Here is a 26,209-nt window from a genome sequence, read left to right as displayed (position 1 = left end):
CCGCATCACATGCTCCATTTTGTAGTTGACGGCGTCCTTGACACCACAGACTGGACAATTTATTCGATGGAAAACCATTGCTGCCCTTGTCTAAAACTAGACCTAACCAAACCAAATCCACGATTATCCTTGGCCTAACTTGGCATAGCAGGGTTGCTCCTCAATTATTTTTTCTGTCTGAAAAAAGTCGAAGGAAAGCAAACACTGAAGCAAATGGCACATTTTTACTCTTTCGTGAGTGATTGCGGCAGGTTAAATGACAAACATAATTGAACATTCTTTCTAAAAGATGATTAATGCAATAAACTAAACAAAAAGCGCGCAACAACGGAGGTCTCCATTGTTAGGCTGTTGTTCCATAATTATGTACCCACTCGCTCATCTCGCTGTTTTATTGGATGTGAATAACACCAAGGGACTCCCTCAGCATATTGCCCTTGCATCGGCACATTATCGACGGTCGCTGACTTCCTTTGCTGGATATCGAGGGGTACGGAAGCAGAGGGCAGAGGGAAGCAGCATTCACGTGCACATCAAACAGCTATAATTTCCCGACGTTGGCCTCCCCGCTAGCGGCAAAATGTTTGAATGTCTTTAACTTTTATATAATATGTGTCATGGTCACCTATTTTAGATCGTAAAAGAAGTACGGCTTCAGAAAATTAAATTGCATCAGTGACTTTTGATTTCATTAAATTTTGCATGGCGCAATTTAAAGAGACTTTCCTTCGGGCACTGCGAGGTATTGTTAAACTAAACAATGATGCGAAGTATTTCAGTACGAGAAAGGACAAAGCCAAGGCATCTTGATTTTACCTTTTTGCACAGTGAAAGGAGTAGGTGAATTCGTCCATATTTTCGAAAGAGCATGATATACGCTCGTCATACTCCACTACCTAAATGCACACTCTTAATTTGAAACCAATACATATTTTCAGTCGTAATAAGGTGTGTGCATGAGTTCAGTGTTTCCCTTTATTCCAACATCTGCGGTTCCGTATGTGTTTTCTGTACACGAGAAGATCTGGCTGTTTCTGTGTGTTTCTGCACGATTTTGTTTGTGAAACTTGTGATCCGCTTCAAAGCCCGCTCACCTGAAATACAAAGGTGAAACGCAAGTCATTATTTCTTATCCTTCTGCTTACAGCAAAGAAACTCGAGAGTTTGTGATGTTCTTGGTGGTCGTCGGCTTCGCCGTCGTCTACCTCATTATCTCTTCCAAGCTGATACTCGACAACATGGAGCTGCCAGGTGAGAATTGAATTCACTATGAGCAAGGATCGCTCATTGCTTTGTCCACAGAAATTTCGTTCTGTCCAAATGTCGCTTGAATGCGTATCTGCACACGTATCTTTTTAATTGTAAGCATGCGGGGTCGCCATCATTACGGTTGAACAACTACTGAAAGAAGTTGCAGAAGCACATTCCCTGGAAAACTGCCCAAGACGACTGCATTTCTGCTATGCCTATCAATGGGAAGTTTGCACAGGGTCGCATGCCTTTTAGGTGCAGCTACAGAAGCGTATACATCGTTGCGGTGTTCGATGACTGACCGTGGCCAGTTGTTTTCATAACTTTTCCAGATTTCATAATGCGCCGATCTTGTATATTTTCTATTAAATTGTATTTCCAATTACATCAAGGTATTTAGTTGCTTCTGGTGGACACGAAGCTACTATGTAACGATATGGACGAGAACAAGCGATGAGGGCGCACTCTCCATACTGCACATAGATGAAAGGCGGCCGTCAATCGCAGTGAAGTGACGCGCTGATGTCGTGGCGGAGTGATGCATTATTTCTGCATTACATCCTAGTATGTTGTTCGACATAAAGAGTGCAGCGGCCTCATGGCGACAAATGTTAAGTATGCCTTCGACACTGCATCGCCGGTTCGAGTACTCAAGAAAGCCTGCAGCAGTGCTTCTGAGTGGTTAACTGCGAGGGAGTGTGGATTTATGGATGGTTGAAATATAGGAAGTGGGAGAAAAAAAAAGCGGCTTTTCTACGATTCCCTCATGCTTTTCCGTTGGAAGAGTTCTTGTCGGCTAAGCCAGCACCACTTTCTCTTAACACAATGATGACAGGCGCTTCTATGTTTATGTACTAGAAGACACCCCTTCATGGATCACTGCCTTGTCGTGGCGGAGGGGCTTGCGAAACTCGATGAAGTCGTGAGCTCTGCTGTGTAGGGCCACCCAAGATAGACAGGTCACGGCAGAGAGTTCTGACAAAATGTGATTCACCGGAGAAGGTAATGGCAACCCACTGCAGTATTACTTGCCAAGAAAACCCTATGGCCAGCCACAATACCATTAAAGATATGGCGCCGGAAGATGAGCCCCCCAGGTTGGAAGGCGTGCCACATGTTACTGGGGATGAACAAAGGGCAATTCCTAGTAGCTCCAGGACGAATGAAGCGGCTGGGCTAAAGCCAAAAGGACACTCAGTTGTGGATGTGTCGGGAAGCGACCGGAAAGTCCGATGTTGCAGGGAGATATATCACATAGCAACATGGAATGTAAGGTCTATGACGCAAGGTAAATTGGATGTCGTCAAGCGAGAAATGGACAGACTGAACATTGATATCTTGGGTATCAGCGAGCTCAAGTGGACCGGAATGGGAGAAATTAACTCCGGCGACCTTTTATTGTGGGCACGAATCCAAGACAAGGAATGGGGTCGCTCTCATAGTAAACAGAAACATGGGCAAAGCAGTGCTAGGGTACAACCGCAAAAACGATCGAATGATTTCACTTCGGATCCCCTTTCAACATAACAGTTATCCAAGTCTATGCACCGACCACTACTGCTGAAGAAGTTGACGTTGAGAGATTTTATGCGGACCTACAATGCCTTTTAGACCGCACCCCACCATCAGACGTGGTTTTTCTCATAGGAGACTAGAATGCTAATGTCGGGAGTGAAGAAATATCCGGAATTATAGGCAAGTTTATAGGCATCCCCTTCATGGATCACTGCCTTGTCGTGGCGGAGGGGCTTGCGAAACTCGATGAAGTCGTGAGCTCTGCTGTGTAGGGCCACCCAAGATAGACAGGTCACGGCAGAGAGTTCTGACAAAATGTGATTCACTGGAGAAGGTAATGGCAACCCACTCCAGTATTTCCTGCCAAGAAAACCCTATGGCCAGTCACAATACCATTAAAGATACGGCGCCGGAAGATGAGCCCCCCAGGTTGGAAGGCGTCCCACATGTTACTGGGGATGAACGAAGGGCGATTCCTAGTAGCTCCAGGACGAATGAAGCGGCTGGGCTAAAGCCAAAAGGACGCTCAGTTGTGGATGTGTCGGGAAGCGACCGGAAAGTCCGATGTTGCAAGGAGATATATCAAATAGCAACATGGAATGTAAGATCTATGACGCAAGGTAAACTGGATGTCGTCAAGCGAGAAATGAACAGATTGAACATTGATATCTTGGGTATCAGCGGGCTCAAGTGGACCGGAATGGGAGAATTTAACTCCGGCGGCCATTATGTCTCTTATTGTTGGCACGAATCCAAGAGAAGGAATGGGGTCGCTCCCATAGTAAACAGAAGAATAGGCAAAGCAGTGGTGCTAGGGTACAACCCCAAAAACGACCGAATGATTTCACTTCGGATCCAAGGTCACCCTTTGAACATAACAGTTGTCCAAGTCTATGCACCGACCACTACTGCTGAAGAAGCTGACGTTGAGAGATTTTATGCGGACCTACAATGCCTTTTAGACAGCACCCCATCATCAGACGTCGTTTTTCTCATAGGAGACTGGAATGCTAAGCTCGGGAGTGAAGAAATATCCGGAATTATAGGCAAGTTCGGTCTTGGCGAGCCAAATGAAGCTGGGCAGAGGCTAGTAGAGTTTTGTCAAGAAAACAACCTGACCATAGCGAATACTCATTTTCAACAATACAAGAGGCGCCTGTACACATGGACTTCACCGGACGGTCTGTACAGGAATCAGATCGATTATATTCTTTGCCGGCAGAGATGAAGCAGTAAAAACAAGGCCTGGGGCCGATTGTGGCACCGATCATCAGCTTCTTGTTGCCAAAATTAAGCTTCGATTGAGGAAAACGCAGAAAACTAGAAGGCCTTTCAGGTATGATCTGGATCAAATTCCATTAGAATATGCTGTGGAAGTGAGGAATCGATTTCAAGAATTAGATCTAGAAGACAGAGAGTCCGAAGAGATGTGGACCGATGTTCGTGATATAATACAAGAAGTTGCTACTAAGGTAGTTCCAAAACAAAAGAAATACAAGAAAGCAAACTGGTTATCTTAAGAGGCTTTGCAAATAGCTGAGGAAAGGAGGATGGTAAAAGTTATGGGGGAAAGAGAAAGATACAAGGTTCTCAATGCGGACTTTCAGAAAAAAGCAAGGAGAGATAAGAATGCCTTCCTGAACATACAGTGCCAAGCAGTTGAGGACAACAGCCAATTAAGGAACACAAGAGCTCTGTATAAGACAATCAAATATATCAAAGGAAGCTTCTGTGCTAAGCTGGGCGTGATAAAGGACAAACGAGGCAAGGACCTCACTGAAGTCTCAGAGATAAAGAAGTGGTGGCAGGAATACACAGAAGAACTGTACGAGAAGGACCCGAAAGTGCAAACCCAACATAAGACAGTTGTGATTACTGATCTCGAGCCGGGCATCCTGAAGAGTGAAGTTGAATGGGCCTTAGCCAGCCTTGCTAAGAATAAACCTAGCGGAACTGATGGCATTCCAGCTGAGTTGCTTCAAAACCTCAACCATGACGCTGTTAACATTCTGCATACATTATGTCAGAAGATTTGGACAACCCTGCAGTGGCCACAGGATTGGAGGAGGTCAGTTTACATCCCCATCCCAAAGAAAGGCAGTGCCAAAGATTGTTCCAACTACCGCACGATCGCGCTTATTTCGCATGCTAGCAAGGTGATGTTGAAAATCCTCCAAGGTAGGCTGCAGCAGTATGTGGATCGGGAGCTACCGGACGTGGAAGCTGTGTTTCGCAAGGGCAGAGGAACTAGAGACCAAATTGCCAACCTTCGCTGGATCATGGAAAAAGCAAGAGAGTTCCAGAAACCCATCTACTTCTGCTTTATCGATTATGCAAAAGCGTTTGACTGCGTAGATCACAGCAGATTGTGGCAAGCTCTCCAAGAGATAGGAGTTCCAATTCACCTCATCTGTCTCCTCAGGAACCTGTATGAAGGACAAGAGGCCACAGTCACAACTGGGCATGGTCTTACTGATTAGTTTCCGATTGAGAAAGGAGTGAGGCAAGGCTGCATAGTGTCGCGCTGCCTATTTAACCTATATGCAGAGTGCATCATGAGGAAGGCCGGTCTGGACGAGTCTTCAGCTGGAGTGAAGATTGCTGGAAAACGTATCAACAACCTTAGATATGCGGATGATACCACTTTAATGGCAGAGAGGGAAGTGGAACTCAAGAGACTTGTGACGCGCGTACAAGAAGAGAGTGAGAAGTTTGGGCTTAACCTGAACATTAAAGAGACAAAGATCATGGCGTCTTGCCCTATCAAGTCCTGGAGCATCAATTGACAAGTGGAAGCTGTGACAGATTTTCTCTTCTTTGGCTCCAAGATTACCTCGGAAGGAGACAGAAGCCATGAAATTAGGAGACGCCTGCTTCTGGGAAAGAGAGCAATGGTTAGCCTTGACCGCCTAGTAAAGAGCAGAGACATTAGTCTGCCAACCAAGATCCGTATACCTCGTGCTATGGTCTTTCCAGTTGTGTTGTATGGATGCGAGAGTTGGACTGTGAAAAAGGCTGACCACCGAATAATTGACGCGTTTGAATTGTGGTGCTGGCGAAGACTCTTGAGAGTTCCTGGGACTGCCAGAAGATCAAATCAGTCGATATTGTCGACCATAAACTCTGACTGCTCATTGGAGGGTCAAATTCTAAAGTTAAAGCACAGCTACTTTGGTCATCTGATAAGAAGAGAGGAGTCACTGTAGAAAGATTTGATGTTGGGAAAGGTTGATGGTCGCCGGAGAAGGGGTAGGCAGCGAACGCGATGGTTAGATGGTATCCCCGAGGCACTGCAGATGAAGTTATGTGATGTTAAGAAGATAGTGAGAGACCGGAAAGCAGTGGCGTGACATGGTCCATAGGGTCACGAAGCGTCGGACACGACTGAACGACTGAACTGAACTGACTAGAAGACATTCGTGCATGTGAGGGTGAAGTCAAAAATATGCCATCCGTCCGCCGACTCGGCAATAAACAAAAAACCTCTACCGCTGTCCCTTGCCTGTGTTCCTATTAGAAAAACTGTGCTGAATTCTCAGCTCATTCACCTCGAACGCTGTCGGTCTAAGTTACGGCAAACAGTAGACAGTCAGCAGCTGTGGTCTTCGTTGACACTTTTCAGTAGGATCATATAATTTCAGAAGGAGAAGGATCATATCCCTTCAGGAGCCGTAGGATCATATACGTTCAGAAGCAGTAGGAGCATATACGTGGCCACGAAATTAGTTTTCAAACTTCCATTTTAAATGCCTCGATGTTTTCCACGGGTTCCGATTTCCGCAAAAAGGCGCAAGAAATTTTTTTTGATGTCGTTAAACGTGCGAAAGGTTTGACGCGCAGATGGATGTTGATGAGACGGCGACGTGGAATGCATAAAGCGAGGGTGGTTTGCTGTCTGTTCGGGGCGATTAGCGGCGGTTATGGCTAAGACGTTCCCAGCTCGCTTCCGAAGAGGATTTTCCGGGTTCGAATCTGCTTTTCTCAGAGAGCTTTTTGTAGCGCGAAAACGTACAAGCGGTCAAAAAAAAAAAAAAAAAAAAAAACGTTAGACAGTTTCAATACGTTCTGAATCTCCGGATTAGTGCTTTTTTATAAATAATGGTTTTGCAGACTCGTAGACTCGTCTTTCCTGGACTAACACGAAGAGTGCCTCAAAAGCAGTCTAGGTTTAGGGGGAAAGGGTAAGCAAAACTCTAAGAATGTCAAATTTTTTTTATTAACTGCTAAAGCACATACATTTTTGCATCTTTTCCTGCTTGACACTTCTTCGCAAATTTTACCAACATTAAAAATTGACCTGAAAGAAAAACGAGCAGCGACACGTCCCTTTTTATGCATGCTGTTTTTTTTTTCGTAACTGTCTTACATCATTAATCTACAGAAAAGATAAAATTTTCCTGATATTAGCTAAAGGACAAGGCCGTCCGGCAACAGTGTTCGAGATGTTAGCCAAGACAAGCTTGGGACGCTGTTTCGTGCTTTTCACGTGTTTTTTGCGTGTTGAGCAATGGTTGTTTTGTCTCTGGTGAGTGCACACTGCGTTTTCTGCATCTTCTGCGACAACGAGCTGTTTTTGCATGCGCTTAAGATTTTTTACCTATACCAAGATGTGGAGATCGAAAGTAGTTTAAAAGCCTCGGTTCCATGGAAATCAGTATACTTGGGACGCTGTACAAAATGGTTCCCGCGAAGGCCCTGGAACTCCAGCAGCAGACCCGATGAACTCCTCGAGGTCGAAGCTTTGTGTGTCGATGCAAGAACAAACACCAGGTGTGTACGAGACCGCTCATGCGCTTGTGGACATGGAACTACTTATCCGAATTACAGCGCAAAGTTGTGCATGTAAACTGTGCTGCGGAGAGATCCAGCTTGAAGAAGATGCTTCTGAACGGTTGTTGTCAGCGCCTTCAAGCTCAATTGTTTGGTGTGCGGGTAATCATAAAAATTCTTCACATGTGAAAAGGCTGCTTCTGACATTTATGAAGCCAACCTGAGAACGGTGTACGCCTGGAAATGCATCGGTAAGGGAGCAGCTGCTCCCTTAACCTCCCGATGCCGCCAACGTAGTTTGCGAAGAGTAACGAAGAGCTGCTAGGCAATATTCCAGCCGTAGCTAAGGACTGAATGCAGCGTGATGGTGAGAGACTGTGGTGCTCAACTACTATAACAAAGACATTGCACTTGTTTTCGATGGAATTTGGCAAAAGCGAGGACACACTTCCAACAACGGCATCATTTCCGCGGCCAGTGTAGACTTTGGAAAGGTGCACGATGTTGCAGTCATGGCAAAACACTGTAAGGAGTGCACTTCAACATTAGATGAAAGCTGTTGCCAGCAGAACAACCAAGGAACGAGTGGTGACATGGAAATGTCGGGTCCGCTACAAATTTTCACTTGAATTCAGGAACGCCGTGGAGTGGGATACAAAAATTACCTCAGAGATGGTGACAGTCAGGCGTTTCTGGCAGTGAAAGTAGTAAAGCCATATTGTCACGTCCTAGTCAATTGACAGGATGATAACAGCGGCCGCAGCTCAGCAGGGCAGCAGCAGGCAGCAGCGCTAAGGCGGGGATCTCCAGAATAATGTGAGGAGCATTCGAGAGTACATGCTGCGCGTAAGTGCTCACGCGGACCCGCAGCCTACTGAGGAAAAAAAGTGCGCGCCTTGATGCGGGATGATCGAAACGAGAAATTGGGCGACCTTATACACTATTCGCCGATTATTTTAGCCAGTTTTGTGGCCGAAGCGGCTAACAATGAGCGCGCATTGGCCATGAGGACAAACCACTATCAGCGACTGGCCTACCTCAACGTCTTGAGCCTTGCCTCGTCTGGCCCTAGTGGTGCTGGCCTTACCGATGTCCGCGGAATCATTCACGAAGTCGTGCGCGAGAAGCTCAGGAGGTTTTTCCAAGCTTTTGAGCAGCCTTCGCCAGTATTCATCGCTACAGCCGTTCGTGAGGAACTGCGACAGGCACTCACCCAAAAACCATCTGCCATTCTTCGACGGCCGCCGCACGTACCTTACCAGTACTAACGGCCTACTGATTCTGGGCCTCGACGCCGTGAACTCCTGGTGCAGCATGACACATACTCGGAGCTGCGGAGATGACGAAAAGCCGACATCTGGAGGACTGCGGACGGCCAACCGTTGTGTTCCCTATGTGGTGAACCTGACCACATGTTCCGCCGCTGCTCATACCGAGAGCTCGGCCTGCGAGGATTCAACTGGAGCGAGCGGTTACCTCGTTACGGGGAACAACCCCGGGATATCCAGGAGTATCTTCGACGCACCTCATCCCCGATGGGAACCGATGACCATGTATCCCACTCGCACTTTCTCTACTTCGGCTACAATATGGAGACCGGATTGAAGTTACAAAGATTGAATGTATTGGACGCGTGAAGAAGAGAATGTGCACGAGATTGATAAGGCTAAATAAAATAGAGAGGAATAAAAGTTGTTCGGAATAAACCTTTTAGACGGAGGACGACTTACGGACGCCGTCATAGAAAAACTTCAAACTTACTTTGGCTTGGCAATAAGGAGAAGCGTTGGAAACTTATGAGATGCGGAAGGCTTTTTAGGCAACCATTTGACAAAGACCCATGCCATGGTCCGTGTCTAAAGTGACCAGGCACTACTACGATAAAATTGTGCAATAAGGCTAGCTGTTTGTGCACATAGGGTCTCCCGCCACCAGTCCTGGATGCACTGAAGCCCATTTATCAGGAGCTTACACAACCAAAACTTCTGTCGAAATGGCTGTATGGACCAACTCATGACCCAAATGATCCGATTATTGGCGTAGTTTTGAAGCGTACTCCAAAAATGTATTTGTGGACCTAAAGACAGTGAAGTCAGCTAGATTCGATGAGGTTCTAATATTCAATGATGGCAACACCGCAAGGAATAGGGTTCTTGAGGAATAAGGGGTGCACCCCGGCAATAACACTCTACGCTGGCAAAAAGAAGTCGACCGGTCCCGGGTTTGTTTCCCTGAGGGAACATTGTATCAAGCAACAAAACCGACCCAGGAAGCTAAATGACAGGAAAAGAAGCTCAAAGCTGAGCAAGATGATAACTATGTAGCTGGCTCCTACTAAATAAATGGATCAAAAACTGTTGGCTCAGTGAAAAACGTGTACTAGAAGTTACGGCTTACCTTAAACTCAGTTTTATTAAAACAAGAGTTTTCATTTAGTCGGTGAGGTTATTTTCAATATCACAAAAAATACAGCGTTGATATTTCAGCTGCATAGTAAATACCCACACTGTAATATCCTGAGCAAAAATTACAGCTGAAGAGTGAATAGTGTGTGTTTAATGATAACAAACTTTCATAAACGTCGTCTAAAATTAGATCTGCGAAAAAAAAACATAATTCACTTTCTTTCATAATAAAAGACTTTTAATTCCGCAGGTAGACGACAAATTACTGAACAGAAGCAAACCATCTTCTTTGAAATATCTCTACTAGTTTTGAAAAACGTGCACAAAAATATGCCTGAAAATTCATGGCAAGTTTACGGTTTACCCTGTCCCCTTAAACCAGTAAGTAGGTCGTGCCACAAGTATTCATATCCGTAGGTGGCAATTTCCACTCTCACATCTTTTTTTTCTAGCGGCAAAGTCTGAGAGAAAGTCTCTCTCATATAAAATTTGCGAGGAGGGTCGTGCCGATTGAAACCGTATGGGCGAACTCTGGTGGTATTTTATACGTGGCCGCTTCAGAAGTTCAATGCAATTCATTGCGACCACTCCAATATTGAATAATGATGCAAGAATTTCACCAAATTATCACAGAGTGTGGTTATTGATGTCTTCTCCGTGTTATGGGCCCGTATACACACAACGAAACATTAGAAATCCAGCCTCTCCTAAACGCCGGTAGCCTGGTTCTGAGGGTGCCTGCAACGAAAAAGCACAGTGGACACCCGAGAAACGCTAAGCTGTGCTTCGGTCAGGAAAGGCTGTCGCTCGGTGTAAAGAGTGCGTGCACTGCCGACGTAGATATCGAGTTTAGGTGCTGTGTTGGCACGTCAGTGAGATGTGAGCATAAGGAATCAGGCATGATAATCTGTCCTTCTCATTGGAAATAAACGTCTACTCTCAGGGCGCATACTAAAGCGCGCTACCTGCAGACGCTTACCATAACTGCATACTTCAATTGGGCAATGCGGAAAAGTTTTAATGCCCATTAAAATGTCTTGTATATTATGGGGATATACTATGCCCCTGTTTATAGCATTTATTCACAACAGTTACGTAGGCATTGCAAAATCACGTTGTAGATGAGTCACAGAAGAACAAGAACAGTTTGTTCACTGTTGCAGTGCATAAAGTTGATTATACCATATTTACAGTAGGAGGCCAAAAAGCCAATACTGCAAGTAGCACCTCTTCTAGTACATGAGCATAGTAATATATATAAGCGCATACGCAGCACTTTGTGCTGCAAAAGAGAGAGTGAAAAAAAAAAACATCACCAAAATAGAAGACAATGTACAGTAAGTAATGTGTCAGAAAAATGGCTAATGTCAAAACTGTGTTAGCTTTTTTAAGGTTCAAACATGTGCTCTTCTCTCATTTTTTTAACGTTTTACAATGACATTGGTTATTTGAGTAAAAGATTCAAGTTATTTCACGTGGAAATGGCATTGAAGGCAATGATTTGTTTGCCATATTTATTGCGTGATTTTGGCAACAATAAATTGTTGAACAAAGCACGAAGTGCCATATTATTGTTAGAAATGACATTTTCATGGAAAAAATAACACTGATATATTTATTGATGACAATAAAAAAATTACTTGAAATTTGTGAAGTGTTTAACCCGGAGGATATGCGGTGATTAGAACAAAGGTTGAGATGGTCGCGTAAAAGAAGAAGAGGTGACTCTGAGCGCTTGTTTTAGCATAGAAAAGAGCCTTGAAAGATGTGACTTGTACGTGCTACCCCATGAGGTTATACAGTAATTAATATCGTAGTGTATAAATGCGTAATAAATGGAAAGCATTCTATCTAAATTGAAAACTGGTCGGTTTCTAGTTAGCGCTTTTATTCCAAATCAAATTTTATTAACAACTCAAGCAACATGATGATTAAACCTCAAATTCGAGTCAACAGTCTCCCCTACAAACGTAGCACAATGCGTTTGTGGTATGGCAAAAGTACTGATATGTACTGGTATGTCTGGAAAAAGAGCAGCATATTGACAACATTTCTAGGTGTGCATTTTCGTCCCTAAATATTTACGCACTCTTCGTTTAATATCAAAATTCAAACTGCTATTAAAACTATGCTACGCATGTGACAAACTTTTTCAAGGGGATTTTCACGTTTTATTAGGAGGTACGTCTGAAATTTAAACTCTTTTCGTTTTTCTCTCATCCACTCTGCTTTGCACTTACCTACTACTCAGCAGCTCCATGCATACGCGTTTAAACTTCAAAGATGGCCCTAAAATGTGTCAAATGCACCGGATTTGTAATGCAGTTCTATTTTAATTACAGGCGAAGAGGTTTCCTCTTACCTCTTTTTAACCTTCATTTTCAGACGAGGAGAAAGGGTTGGTTCGAAACTTCACCACAACAGGTAAGTGCAAAACGGGTTGCAATGGACTCTCGTTTACTTGGAATATATATATATTCCCACCATCGGCGCGTTGTTTTTCCTTCCGCTTTGCATTTAACGCTCTTTATTCCAATAACCACCATAAAGACAACATTCCTGTAAAGGTCAGCAGTGTAAGCTAAAAAGAAAAACATTTTCCTTGCACTCCGCACTGTTCGCTCTTTTATATGCTATATATATATGCTATATATATATATATATATATATATATATATATATATATATATATATATATATATATATATATATATATATATATATATATATATATATATATATATATATATATATATAAGTGAAAAATTGCTTTATACTGTTTCCAAGTTTATTTGTAGTCGACGTTTCGGCAGGAGCCCTGCCTTTCTCAAGACTGATGGTACATGATTCTTGTTTGCCTTCTTATAGGGTTGGCCAGAGGTGATACAAACAATATGGGCACAAACAGGTGAGTCAGCTGGACACGCACAACACACACATACACACACAGGTGCGGAGAGCAGGCCAGGCCCAATGGGCCATCAACCCAAGGCACCGGCCGCCGCGAGTCATCTGTATACAGTACAAGACACAATACAGGCAACCGCGGAACAACCTTTTTTTTTTCTTTTTTTCTTTTTTTTTCTTTTTTTTTTTTTTTCCTTCCAAGGTTGTTCCGCGGTTTCCTGTATTGTGTCTTGTACTGTATACAGATGACTCGCGGCGGCCGGTGCCTTGGGTTGATAGCCCATTGGGCCTAGCCTGCTCTCCGCACCTGTGTGTGTATGTGTGTGTTGTGCGTGTCCAGCTGACTCACCTGTTTGTGCCCATATTGTTTGTATCACCTGTGGCCAACCCTATAAGAAGACAAACAAGAATCATGTACCATCAGTCTTGAGAAATGCAGGGCTCCTGCCGAAACGTCGACTACAAATAAACTTGGAAACAGTATGAAGCAATTTTTCACTTTTATGTATTCTCTAGCAACCAAGTACGTCTATTTACTTATGCTATATATATATATATATATATATATACATATAATTTTGGTAAAATTTATAAACATATAATATATAATTTGGTAAAAGCGATACGTTTATTGTAATATATTACATTTGTCAATAATATTGTGATTCTGCATGCGTTGAAACCTGATGTGAATTGCCGATTGACAGTGCTGATTTAGTTTCATGACATGATTACACATAATGTATCTGGGAAACCATGGAGTGCAATAAAAGATCCCCCATGTGAGTTAGAAAAGATGGGGAAACGACTACTACACGTTTTCTCGGAAGGCGTATATATTTGTACCTGTAACCTGTATAGCTCAGTTGCTCTTGAATTACATGATTTCAATGTGCTGAATGTTTCTGTGAAAGTGTATATAAAATGAAAAGCAAAAGAAGCCTTGGGTCCAATTCGTCATTTATATTGCCAAGAATACAAATTTTTTCACTCCTAGTGAAAGACAGATGTTGCCCTCGGCATTCGACAGAATCCACAGCTATATTTCAGCATTAATATTAGACTGCAGCCTCTTCCTAAATGCGCACCCTGCTCACTCCATTATGGTGTCTGGTGTCATGGCCAGAAATTGAAGACAAGCTCATTTTCTATGAAGAGTTATTTACTAAGTGAAATTTAAACGTTGTCTAAAACTGTTATATAAAAATAAATGTGTCCACGCATCACATTTGGAGAGGCTTCTTGTTATCAGCTATTGTGCCTATGGCACTACTAATTACTCCCTGCAGAACATTCTTCATTGCCTTAATCTCTTGAACAAGTTTAATACCAAAGTGCTATGAAATTGAAGTAAAACTCTTCAGATTAATTTTCTATTTTGCCTAAAGCTCTAGCATACATATAACAATAAAATCGATTGCGTCGCCAACAGAAACTGTTTTTTACTATTATAGCCAGCCGTTGGCATATCGCGTGAGTTTTATAGCATCAAATTTCACCCTGAATTGCAGTTTAAGAACTTTTTTTATGTCAGCGGTCATGGGCCGCAACGATGTTGCGTCATTGCAGGCTAAAAAATGTACACAAATTTATTGAATAGAAAATGACACTCTTATAGCGTGCTTTTTCGGTATTCACATAATATATCATGTATTATTATACGTTTAAGACATTGCGCAACGCACTGGAAATATGTAAACAGGAAAGCAACCTTTTGATAGTGGTTTAAATCATACGTGGGCTACATTTACTCCACCTGTGTCGCCCTGAACGTTAAAATAAAATTTCTGAGTGGAAGTCGTTATTCAGAATTCAGCTGATTAGCATCTCGTAAAAGATGTAACCTTTACTCGAGGCAAAGTGTTTAGTTTATTTATTTGCACCTAGCGATGGGGAGGATTTGGCAAAATTGCCTTCGCAAAAGCACTGAGGTTTTGAATTGCGCACCACAATTTCTGCTTTGTGGCCTAATATTTTAATTATACGCCCTTGGTGTCTGCTCTACTGTCTATACCTTTGATGAAACACTTTCATTCCACATTCCACAAGGTTTCCTTTCGAAATATCGGTGGAATGTCTAGGGTACTCAATTATCTCAAAACTCAAAACTCAATTATCTGTTGGGTACTCAAAATTAATTGGGTACTCAAAACTCAATTATCTGCAGATCGCGGTGGAAATTTGCCGTCCCTCTTCAGAGTTTCATAAGGCGCCATGTGTTCTACTGATTAGAAGCCAGTCTTCAGGATCGAAGATTTTTCTACAAGGCTTCTAAACGATAAAATGATGCCTCAGTCTGTGGCTAGCGGTTACTTTCTTCAATCATTGTTGTAACATGAAGCATGTTTCGAGACAGTCAATTATGTATTGTTTCAGCTGCGCCGGAAATCAGAGCCACATATCCACCCAACTGCATCGGCAGTGACGGCAAAATCGTATGTCTTCCTGAGGGTGAGTTGGCACGTGGACAACGTATTGATATTCTCTTTGTTATTGAAACAGTCACATGAAAACAAAAAAAAAAACACTTTAAAACATCGGCGCTTCTGTGAGATTTCTTGTGTGCGCTTTTTAATCCCGTCTTTAAGCCGCTAAAATCACTATTGTAAAAATACGGCAGTAATGAAGGAAGAAAAAAATTACGAGTTCAACGGTGCTGAACCAAATATTGAGCGAAAGATTAAGCTAGGGTAACAGAGCGTTCTTCTTCTCTTTTTCTTCTTCTTAAGCTCACATATAAAGCCCCGCTTTAACCAACCGATATGAACGTGCCTTAGTGGCCTATAGTGGTAACGTTATTGCCAGGGTCCTAGCAGGCTGATTCTGACATAACCGTCTCATGTGAAACGAGAGACTCAAGCTGGCAGCTCCTGCCAACTGAGCCGCGGCTCCGATCGCGCCACGCCGACCGCTTAAGTTGGGAGCCCATCTCTCACTTTTGGGTCACGTGGGGTGTGACGTCACAACCTCACGTGGGTAAGACGTTGCTGCCGCCGCGCTGCGCCGACCGCTTGAGTTGGTAGCCCATCTCTCATCCTAGTGTCGCTTGGGGTGTGACGTCACAGCGTCACGTGGGTACCGCCGCGCTACGCTGAAGGCTCGAAACCTAGAGTAGTATTGCTTTTGCATTAAAAATGATTGCGGCTCCGGGGGCCTGATATAATACCTTGGGGTTTTTATTGCGAAATCAATACTACTCTAGGTTTCGAGCCTTCAGCGTAGCGCGGCGGTAGGCACGACTTACCGACGTGACGCTGTGACGTCACACCCCACGTGACAGTAGCGTGAGAGCTGGGCTACCAACTCAAGCGGTCGGCGTAGCGCCGCGGTAGCCACGTCTTACCCACGTAACGCTGTGACGCCACACACCACGTGACACACGGGCTGGCAGGAGCTGCCAACTTGGGTCTCTCGGTTCACATGGGACGGTTATGTCAGAATCAGCCTGCTAGGACTTTAGCAATCACGTTAACCCTATAAGCGCCTAAGGCACGTTCATATGGGTTGGTTAAAGCGAGGATTTATATGTGGGCTGATGAAGAAAAAAAGAAGAGGAACGCTCGGTCACCCGCAGCTAATGCTTTCGCTCAATATTTGGTTCAGCAGCGTTGAACCTTTTTAATTTTTAAGGCTGGGCAGTAGATGTCCATGGAAACTAGTTTCTACTGCCACTGAGCTGCTTGCGAAACCTACACCGCCATATTTCAAACCCGTATCGTATACCTCTACCGTATTTGCGCACCCTGTGGCAATATTGTTTTGTTTTTCGTATTCATTTTAATAATAATATAATTAGTTCAAGGAAAAGGAAAGTCGTAGTATCTGTCAGGCTTGTTCTGTGGACACATGACCCGCTCCGTAAGGAAAGGGAGGAAGGTGGGAGTGAAAGCGGAAAGAGATAAAAGGGGGCCGTAGTGGAGGGTCCATAGTAATTTCGACCACCTAGGGACCTTCAACGTGCACTGACATCGCACAGCACATGGGCGCCACTTAGTTTCGCCTCCATCGAAACGCAGCCGCCGGCGGTCGGGATAGAACCAGCCTACTGCAGCACAGTAGTCGGGCGTCTTACCATTGTAGCACCGCAGCGGGTATCTTTTGTCTGTGTGACGGAAGGTGGCATGTGTGATCATGCAAGAGTAACCTTCTCGGTATTGCAGTGTAAAAATATAAATCAATCCACTTCAATGGTATTATTGGACCATGACGACGTTCCTCCACTGCCAATTGTTTTGTGAGAATAAATCATAAAGTCTGCATTGGCAAAGGTGTCACTTGTGGCCTTTCTGGCCGCTAGAGGGCCTGCATACGCCTTTCTGAAGACTTCTTTCGTAGTTAGGAATTTCTTCGTCTGCGATTTAGGAATCGTCCCTCTCTGATGCGTGCCGGCCGCAGTGGCTCATTGGTAACCCTGCCAACGACTGCTGTATTATGCAGAAGAAATGCTTGTGTGCTGTGGGATGTGAGGGAAGATAATGAAGCTGAGATGATGCAAATAATTCGGAGCCCACAACTGCGGTACTCCATATTCAAACATTGCATACCGTGCACCATATACACTATACCACAATATGACTTATGTATCATGCCATAGCATGATACATAAGATACTATACCATACTATACCAGATACTATACTACACTATACTATACCATATCATACCAAACCATACCATGCAGCCAAGAGGCCTGACGTTTAATACCTGAAAACCTGGAGAAAATGTTTCCGTTTATTTCCCGATGGTTGCTTTCAGTCTGTTAGGGTTATTTTTACTGATACATTACCCCTTTTTTGACTACTGAAGCGTTCATTTCTGCGCTGTGAGAAGTGGCTTAAGGTGCATTTGAACATTTTTTGTTGCACTGGCAGTAGATCCTGCTTTACATAATAAACGCGTGGTCAAATATACACTTAAGAGTCGAGAAGAAATTGGTACCGCTATTAAAAACACAACAGTGGATATGATGGAACTACAATTCTGAAACGCAAATTAATCATATTTAACCTGATTAAGAATAAAGCGTTGTTCTCGGGTTAGCATTTAGCTGTTTCTCTATCACGGAAACAAATGAAAACTTAAAGCTGCTATAATTGCAAAAGGTCAATCCTGTATCAAAGCCCACTTCACTGCACACCACGAAGGCTAATAAGTTTTTGCGCAACCTCCTCCGCCTCCAGTTTTTCTTTTTTATTTATTTATTTATTTGAAAATACCTTACAGGCCCATTAGGCATTGTGTAAGGGGGACATAAAATCTATGCAGTGCAATATATACATAAAATGTAAGGAAACAGGCAAAAAATACAAAGGTAATTAATATATGAACATCGCCATTTTATCGTCGCCGTACCTGCAGATGCCTACGGACATCCGTAGTGTCCACAGAAAACAGGAACATACGTATACTTTACACAGCAAGCACGTTGGCACAGTCAGTTTTGACTGCTGGAGGAACGAGGAACCTCTTCGAAGGCAGCCGACTTCATCGAAGCAAAGCATCTCTCCACTTCTGCTAACGGTCTGCCTTGCGCCAGCTTACTGCCTCCACATCGAGAGTTTTACGACCCCTGATCTCCCGTACACTACTACCCACTCTCTCTTGAGTAGGCCTCCGTGCCAGCTCCATTTGTTATTAAAGATTGCTCCTAAAGCCCCTAAAGAACATCGCTTGACGGGAAGGCATAAACGAACACACGAAAAATGCCGCTTCGTGGGCTCCGCGCTCGATAACCATCTCGTTAATAAAGAGAAAGCGTTTCTTCACTTATGACTGGAGGCTGCAGTTCTCTGTTAGCTCAGATAGATTAAAAGCCAATCAAATACAGGCCACATAAAAGCAATACCAGGGTACAGTTCATAATGAAACCGTCAACAATTCAATCCTTTACGTCACAACCCAATATAGAAGCCCATCAAGAAAAAAGCACATAATTCAATCCAATAAATCAATTAACCTTTCTGACAAAATTGTCCCCCAGTGAGAATCGAACTCCTACCCCTCCTACCACACACCGAGCGAGCTTACCAACTACACCACGACAGGAGTATGAGAAAATTTATTATCACAATATATCGCTAATGGCGTTTCCATGGAAACCTAGGGGACGTGACGACGACGGCTTCACCCCCGTTTCCAGGTTCTGTCAAAAACATACTACAAAAGTGCCCCAAAAGGCTTCCGCCTGATCGCTCGTAAGGGGGCCTAAATGCCTCCTAGAATTTTTTTTCTTTTTAACTGCAGCTCCAACTGAACGGTGAGCTAACTATACCCCGCGTGCCGAGAGTGCTGACCTTCTTGGACATGAACTAAATTTAATAAATTGAGTTCGGAACATTTTTATTGTTTTATATACGATACGTTACATAATGCCACTCTATACCATACCTACCTTCAAGAATTGAGCTTGACCGCCACTGAGAAGGTGTGGTTGTGTTGGTCCCACTTCCCACAGGAGGAGGCGATGCACCCCTGAAGGGGTGGCAGGCAGCGACGAAGGGCGACACAAGGGCGTCCTCATCCTTATCCACAGATCAATCCATTCTTCAAGACAGGCTATGATACTCATTGTACAAATACTGCTGGACATTTTTTATGGATTATTCGGCAGATATGGCTCGAAAAGGAACGACGTTCTTTCATCAGACCATGAGGGGTGCCGTAGTAAAGGTCTTTGAAAATATTCACTGAGTGGGGTTCTTTTAAAGTGCACCGGTCTCGCACAGTACACGGGCGCTTTGCTCTTGCATGGAGCTCGAGGTGAGGGATGCCAATTAGGTTATCGTGTACACATTAAATATAACAATATCTAAACCACCGGCAATATTTCTTCCGAGTAAATTTTCGTAGTCTTTGTTTCTGTGTTTTGACCACTCACGTTACCAAATAACAAGGAAGGTAGCGGGCTATTCGATTAATGGTTCGCGTGCTACCCGACTGCGTGCGAATAAAAACCCGCGCAGCGGGGCGTCAGTTGGCCGCAGACAGTCTGTTATAGGGGGCAATGAAGATGAAGCTCACAGTGCGTAATCATGTGGGCAGAGTAGGAAGACGTGAACAGAGGATAGAGAACCGCCTTCAGGCAGGCTGCATTTGATAACATGTCTGTGTGTCTTCCAGTTACAAGAAAAAAGACATCTGTGGCTTTATTTATCCCGCATCTATTGATGGCCTGCAATGAGGAAATATTCTCACGCAGGCGGAATTTCACATGAGGGGCATTAAGCATCTGTACTTTCGCACTCGAGGTGCTCTCATTTGTAATTGTTATGAGTACGTCGTCATAAGTATACCGTACCTTTCTTCTCGCAGCACTCGTGGGACCATTTTGTAGCCTTAAAGGGGGCATGAAACGGCTAGAAAGGTCACTGACAAACGTTTTCAATGTGTAGAACAAATGCTTCCGAGCATTCGTTTAAAGTAAAACTCATCGGAAAAAATCCAGCGATTTATTATTAATTTTTAAAAACAGCGTTTTTTGAAATTCGCGGGCTGCGCCATTTCCGCGTGGCGGCGAGATTTGGGACTATTCTGCCGTGATTACCTACGTCACCAGTCACAGAGTGACAGGCCGCGACAGGCGGCCATTGGCTGCAGCCGCGACGCCCTCTACGTCACTGACACACTTCCGGTAGCTGTGCGAAAGTCGTCTGCTCGAGTGCTGCAATGCATGCGTGAACCCGAGCTTGGCGCTTCGGTTCGCGATGTTAACCGAAAAGGCGGTGGCGTCCGACTGAAAGTGCGCGTCGGTGCAGGAGTGCGAAAAGAGCACTAGCTGGTCCGATTTAACACCGTACCGATTAAATAGGCAGCATCAACCTTTATGTACCGACCGACGGCGCAGCAGCGTACTGTAGTCCCGTCTCGTCTTTGCCGCATCGACCCTTTGTGCGGCGTGTTATTAATTAAATGGAACGTGCGTGAAAAAAAGGTGTACCCTCAGCTTCATCGCGAAAGTACACAAATTCGCACCGCTTAAGTGCAGCACCCGATGCCGCCAGGCGCGGGCGCTGCGGCCGACGGCACTCCGGTCGTGTGCTGCTCCCTGCTCGTCGTTAGGCCTTGTTTCTTTTGCATCGCAGCCACGGCGGACGGCATTTTAGAATCGTCCGCTTCGCTGCGTCTCTAGTGTAGTTGCTCGCGTGCTCCTGTGCACGATTCTTGCGTGTAGCTTCGGAAAACAGTGACAACCTGCGCTGCCGAACTGCATGTGGCGAGCTCCTTTGCTCATGTTTTGCGCCGTTGTTTCTGGATCGGCCGATGCGTACACATGAAATAAGACACGCGTGCACGTTACGCATTGGCACTTCCTAAACTATATGCGTACGACTGAAAGTGCGCGTCGGTGCAGCAGTGCGAAAAGAGCACGCAGCTCCGATTCAACACCGTACCGATTAAAAAGGCAGCATCAACCTTCGTCTAAATGAAACGTGCGTCAAAAAAGGTCTGTCCTCAGCTTCATCGCGAAAGTACACAAATTCGCACCGCTTATGTGCAGCACCGGACGTCGCCAGGTTACCGCAGAGATGCCGTCCGCGGGCGCTGCGACCGACAACACTCCGATCGTGCGCTGCTCCCTGGTCGTCGCTAGGCCTTATTTGCGTCGAAGCCACGGCGGACGGCGTTTTGGAATCACCCGCTTCGCTGCGTCTCTAGCGTAGCCGCTCGCATGCTCATGTGCGCGATTCTTGCGTGTCGGTGCGAAAATCAGTGACAACCTGCCGTGCCGAACTGAATGTGCCGAGCTGCTTTGCTGATGTTTTGCGCCGTCGATTCTGGCTCGGACGATGTGTACACATGAGATAAACATGCGTGCACGTTGCGCATTGGCACTTCCTAAACGATGTGCGAAAGGACGTCAAAAAAAAAAAACTACACTATCCTTTTTGTTACTCTCAATTTTAAGATTCGCGGACGAATAATTCGTGCTCACCTGTCATCCGATATCCAAACTCTGTAGTGATCATCAGTCCGTGCTCTCGTCGGTGATACGTACGCGTATACATTCCATTCGTTATGCACAAGAGATGCCTCTCGCCGACCATAATGAAAGCAGCTCCGGATTAAAAGCGACGACGACATATGTTTGCACGCGGGCAACTCGCACGCTCGATCGTCTGCCAGCATCCATGCAGAGTCGATGCTATCGCGTCAACTCCGCGAGGGGTCACCGGCCGCCGTTGGTCAAACCGCAGAAGACGGTACCAAAGAGACTGACCCAGGCCGCGTGAGAGAAGAAAGCGGTCTTGTAGAAAGCCGTGCTCGGCAGGAGTGCACGCTAATTTCGCTGAATGGGACAGGGATATGAAGGAAAGTGCTCCCTCCGCGGCGGCCGCCGGTATGTGTGGACTCCCACCTGCAGGTATGCGCTCGCGAACAACCCGAATCGTTCGGGCTGCTGTCGCACACAATTCCTGAGAGGTCAAGAAACTGAAGACACCGGCGGCCGAGGAAGACAGCAGACAAGGTTGAAAGCTATGCAAACGCAAACGGGACGGGAAAGGCAGACCGTGAATGCATGGGCGACGCTCGGGGAAAACAGGCGCGACGACCGGAAGTCTGAGAACCGAGCGTCACCCGATGACGCTTCGTGGGCAGGGCTAGCGGGGCGGAGTTCCCGAGCCGTTTTCTTCGTTTTTTTTTTCTGCTGTCTCGGAGTGTTGAGTTGAGGGGAGCGAGGAGGAGCGCCATTTTTAATCGCCGATATCTCTGGTGTTAATGAAGCTAGCTAAAAAATTCTTGCGCTGAAATGACCTGTGAGGGAGTACCTATCTCTCTACCGATTTGCTTTACCCCGTTTTAGACATTGCATGACCCCTTTAAGTACGCGGCTCGCTGTCGTAGTTTTACCACAATAGCCTCAACTGCGAAACTTTAGCATGGTAGCGCCCGTGTTAACAAAATATAGATTTCAGAAGTTTATCTTCGTATCAGACAATGCATGTTTGAAGTCATCAAGATGTTATGATTATAAAATCTCAATATGGTTCAAACGTCATTATGACATACAAAATGCAAGTGTATACACTTATCGCTCAAATTAGGTTGTAGTAGGTATGAAGTGAATCCTTTAGTCACCATTAAGACATTCTCGTCTTAGTTTCTTGGAGAAAGTTACAAGGGCATGGTCGATGGCGTCCATGTGTATCTTGTGGTGAAAAACAAAAAAAGAACCAAATAACACTGCCTCTATTTGCGAAATTATATCTCGAGTGCATGGATGCTTAAGAGACAAAACAATCCTCCATGCGCTCGCCACTGCGTAGAAACCTTATTCTACATTTTCGCATGGCCGCGCAGCTCAGTACATTGACGCCCACCTGTCCAAGTCAACTCTGTGCACCAACCCGTACGGATCGATTTGCAACGAGAACTACTTCCACAGCGCAGAGGCGAGAAACCCAAGCCAGTGGCCGTACCGGTACGCCAGCCTACACTACGTCTACGAGGCCATTTGGCAAGCCATAACAGGTGCGCGTGTAGTCTTTCCTACCGAAGCGATTGCCGCTGCTTGCTAAATTTTTTTAACTAACTTGAGCTTTTAACCGTTTTAAATTTTGACGGAAAATCACTCTGGAAGGCGGTACGTAGCGTGTCACATGGGCCAAGCCCTGACTGGCCGGGCTGTTTTGTGAAGTGAGCAGTGAACAAGAAATGGATGTTGGCAAGGGCTGCCAGTTCGGGTTTTTAAACTTAAATGGGAGAGTGATATGACAGCCAAAGCTTCGCGCCACCTTTGCTATTAAGATGTGATAGCAGCAGAGCTTAAATCTCTGTCGGCTGGTCGTTCATAGGTTATGGTACTTAGCGACTGTACGCTGATAGTATGTGTGGCATGATTGAGCCAAAAATAAAATATTAGTAATTAGGTTAGTAGATCCGTGCATTTACAGGGTCTCCCCTCCCTCCCCCCCACACACACACTTTGTGCTGAAATTCGAGAACAGGCCCGCTATCTTCAAAGTACTGGCCCCGCACTGAAGCAAAGGCGCAGGCCATGTGCTGCATCACCTCCAAATCCCTCAATACCAGCTCGACATTGCTTTTATATGCTGCTGCACTGGGTGCAACGGCCACCTCTTTTAAACGCGTTCACAAAAGAGTGGACGACGATTTAGAGTTCCCACGAGGTGCCGGCAAACGGGAGCCTTCTCACTTTCGCGTCACATGTTCAAAAGGAGAAGATGGAATCTTCCTCGCATTTCTTCGTTACATGTGTCATTACTCGATGACATTGATCGATGGTGGCATAATATACGCCGTTACTTGCACTATGCAGCGCGCTACTACCAGATGCTGAACTTTAGTGGATAAACCAAGCGAATGCCGCTTACAGCGTTGATAAGTTGTGTCTGGCGATGCCCTAGAAGATTCTCTAAAACATCTCATTTTTGCCTCTGCCCCGTTTATTCTATCTGCTTTAAGGCTACCTGCGTTCTTTACAGCAGGCTCAATTTTGTCCATGTTATACTTGCTTATATCGGTCACTTTACTCTTATTGATAAAGGTAGCTAAAATGTTTGCGTTGTGGCGAGTGTTGATGGGATGCTTATGTGCGTTTTGGTCACGGTGTTAGAAGTAGTTTAGGTGATACGACGACGCCTCCGGAGGCGGCAAACATTTGTACCAACTTCCGTCGTCCGCCCCGAGATGGCGCTAGCGTGAGTAAGGCCGCCCGTGCCGGTCATCGAGCCTGTTTCTCGTCCTGCCCTATGGGTGATCATGTGAACTCTGACGCTGCATTTACTCGCCTTAAGCGGATACCATTAATGTTACATGTCACTGTTAGCGCGAAACACCTTAGTGTGCACGCGAATCAAATATAAGCAGTTTTGAGCGCGAAATCGCCGTTGATCGCGATGTACCGAACTGCGGACGCAATGGTTAGGTGCTGTGGGGCGGCGCAGCGCTGTTTAATATAATCTATGTTCACCATTTTAATATTTATTTTTCCCATACCTAATGCCACCCAGTCGGTTCATGAGGCTAGGCAATATATATCTATACTTTTAATATCAAGCTAGTACTTGTGTGAAGCTGCAGACAAGCCGCAGATGCGATTCTGTCGCGCAGAGGAAATGAGGCAAGTAAATTGGCAGAGTCTGGGATACACATGATTTATTTTGACAAACGTCAGTGAAGCAGGGCAATAATCAGCAATGATAGCACCGGTTAAATAGGGACAAGTACAGTAGTGACGATATTTTTAACAAAATATTTACAGCAACAGCAGAAAAAAAATATACACGACACATTGCAAAGCTGTACCTACTGTAAAAGTAATACGCATCTTTAACCACACCTCACCAAAAAATGTGTATCTTTCGCTAAGATTTGCATGCAGGGTCATCATAATATAAGGATGATCAAGCAGGTCGAATGACATGTAACAGAAGGCAGAAGTTAATTTTTTTTTTTTTTTGCAGTGAACACTTAGCTTTCTTTGTGACGTGAAAATACGCATGTCTTGCTTTTCAATAAAATATTTTGATCCAAATGAGGGCTTTGAGGAGTCTGTACTAGGAGTGGAAAAGCCGGACAGCCCAGCAACTTAAACGTTAACTGCAGGCGCTCAGCGCGCGTTAAGAAATTTTTCTTTCTCGGTTTTTAATAAATAGTTCGTATCGAACATCTCATGACCTTTTGCTTGCGTGCTGGCTGGTTTCCTAATAATGATACTTGGAGCATTCATCTTACGTTCAACTTTGATGAGGTTATCATCTCATGGGAGCCCATTACATTCAATAGAAATTCGGACTACTGCTTATGCCAGCTTTGACAGTTTTCGAAAGTTTTGGCTTTTATTCGGCTCATTTTTCTTGAGCTGTTTGCAGTACTGGCGCATTCGCAATCCTACGTAATAGTGCAACACTTGTGCCATTATATCTCTTTTATGTTCCGCACATGGAAAAGATAGATTGAAGTTTTCTAGCGCATAGTCTATGGCTATGTCATACACTTGTTTATCGTCAGCGTGCTTCTGAAATATTTCTTCTGTCTGCTTCATGAAGTAGAAGAGCGCAGAGTGAGGATGTTTAAGCCCTCCACGTGTTTTGCATAAAACGAGAGCTGCTTCAGGCTTTCTTGCCACATCATCTGTGGCTACTAACCCTAGTCTACACTTTGAACAACTAGCGGTTTTCAGTATCTTCCTCGTCAGAAAGCCTGTCACATAGTAAACTATGCAGTCTGTCACACTGGTTTCCACGGAGACATTCTGAAACACAGCCTCGCATTCAATTTCGTTCTCCACATAGCTATCCAAGTCTTGCCTTAAGCTCTTCCAATCGAGACTTACTGGGCGCATCTTCTAAAAATGCGGCTGTCAGATCAGACAGACTCAGCAGACGTGGTTCTTCTTTA

General features: G+C 44.8%; 1 protein-coding gene across 1 annotated transcript; it reads left to right on the top strand.

Annotated features, from left to right (window-relative positions):
* Window positions 1–1,169: 1,169 nt before the first annotated feature.
* LOC146177073 (uncharacterized) lies at window positions 1,170–24,160 on the top strand. Its single transcript, XM_084581456.1, has 5 exons — window positions 1,170–1,251; window positions 12,327–12,365; window positions 15,225–15,299; window positions 23,147–23,317; window positions 24,126–24,160. The coding sequence occupies exons 1-5, from the start codon at window positions 1,170–1,172 to the stop codon at window positions 24,158–24,160; spliced, it is 402 nt and encodes a 133-aa protein (XP_084437582.1).
* Window positions 24,161–26,209: the final 2,049 nt, after the last annotated feature.

This window comes from Amblyomma maculatum, chromosome 10, assembly GCF_055883805.1.
Source record: "Amblyomma maculatum isolate TAMU_Amacu chromosome 10, ASM5588380v1, whole genome shotgun sequence".
Taxonomy (NCBI): Eukaryota; Metazoa; Arthropoda; class Arachnida; order Ixodida; family Ixodidae; genus Amblyomma; species Amblyomma maculatum.
This window is presented reverse-complemented; position numbering and strand designations above follow the sequence as displayed.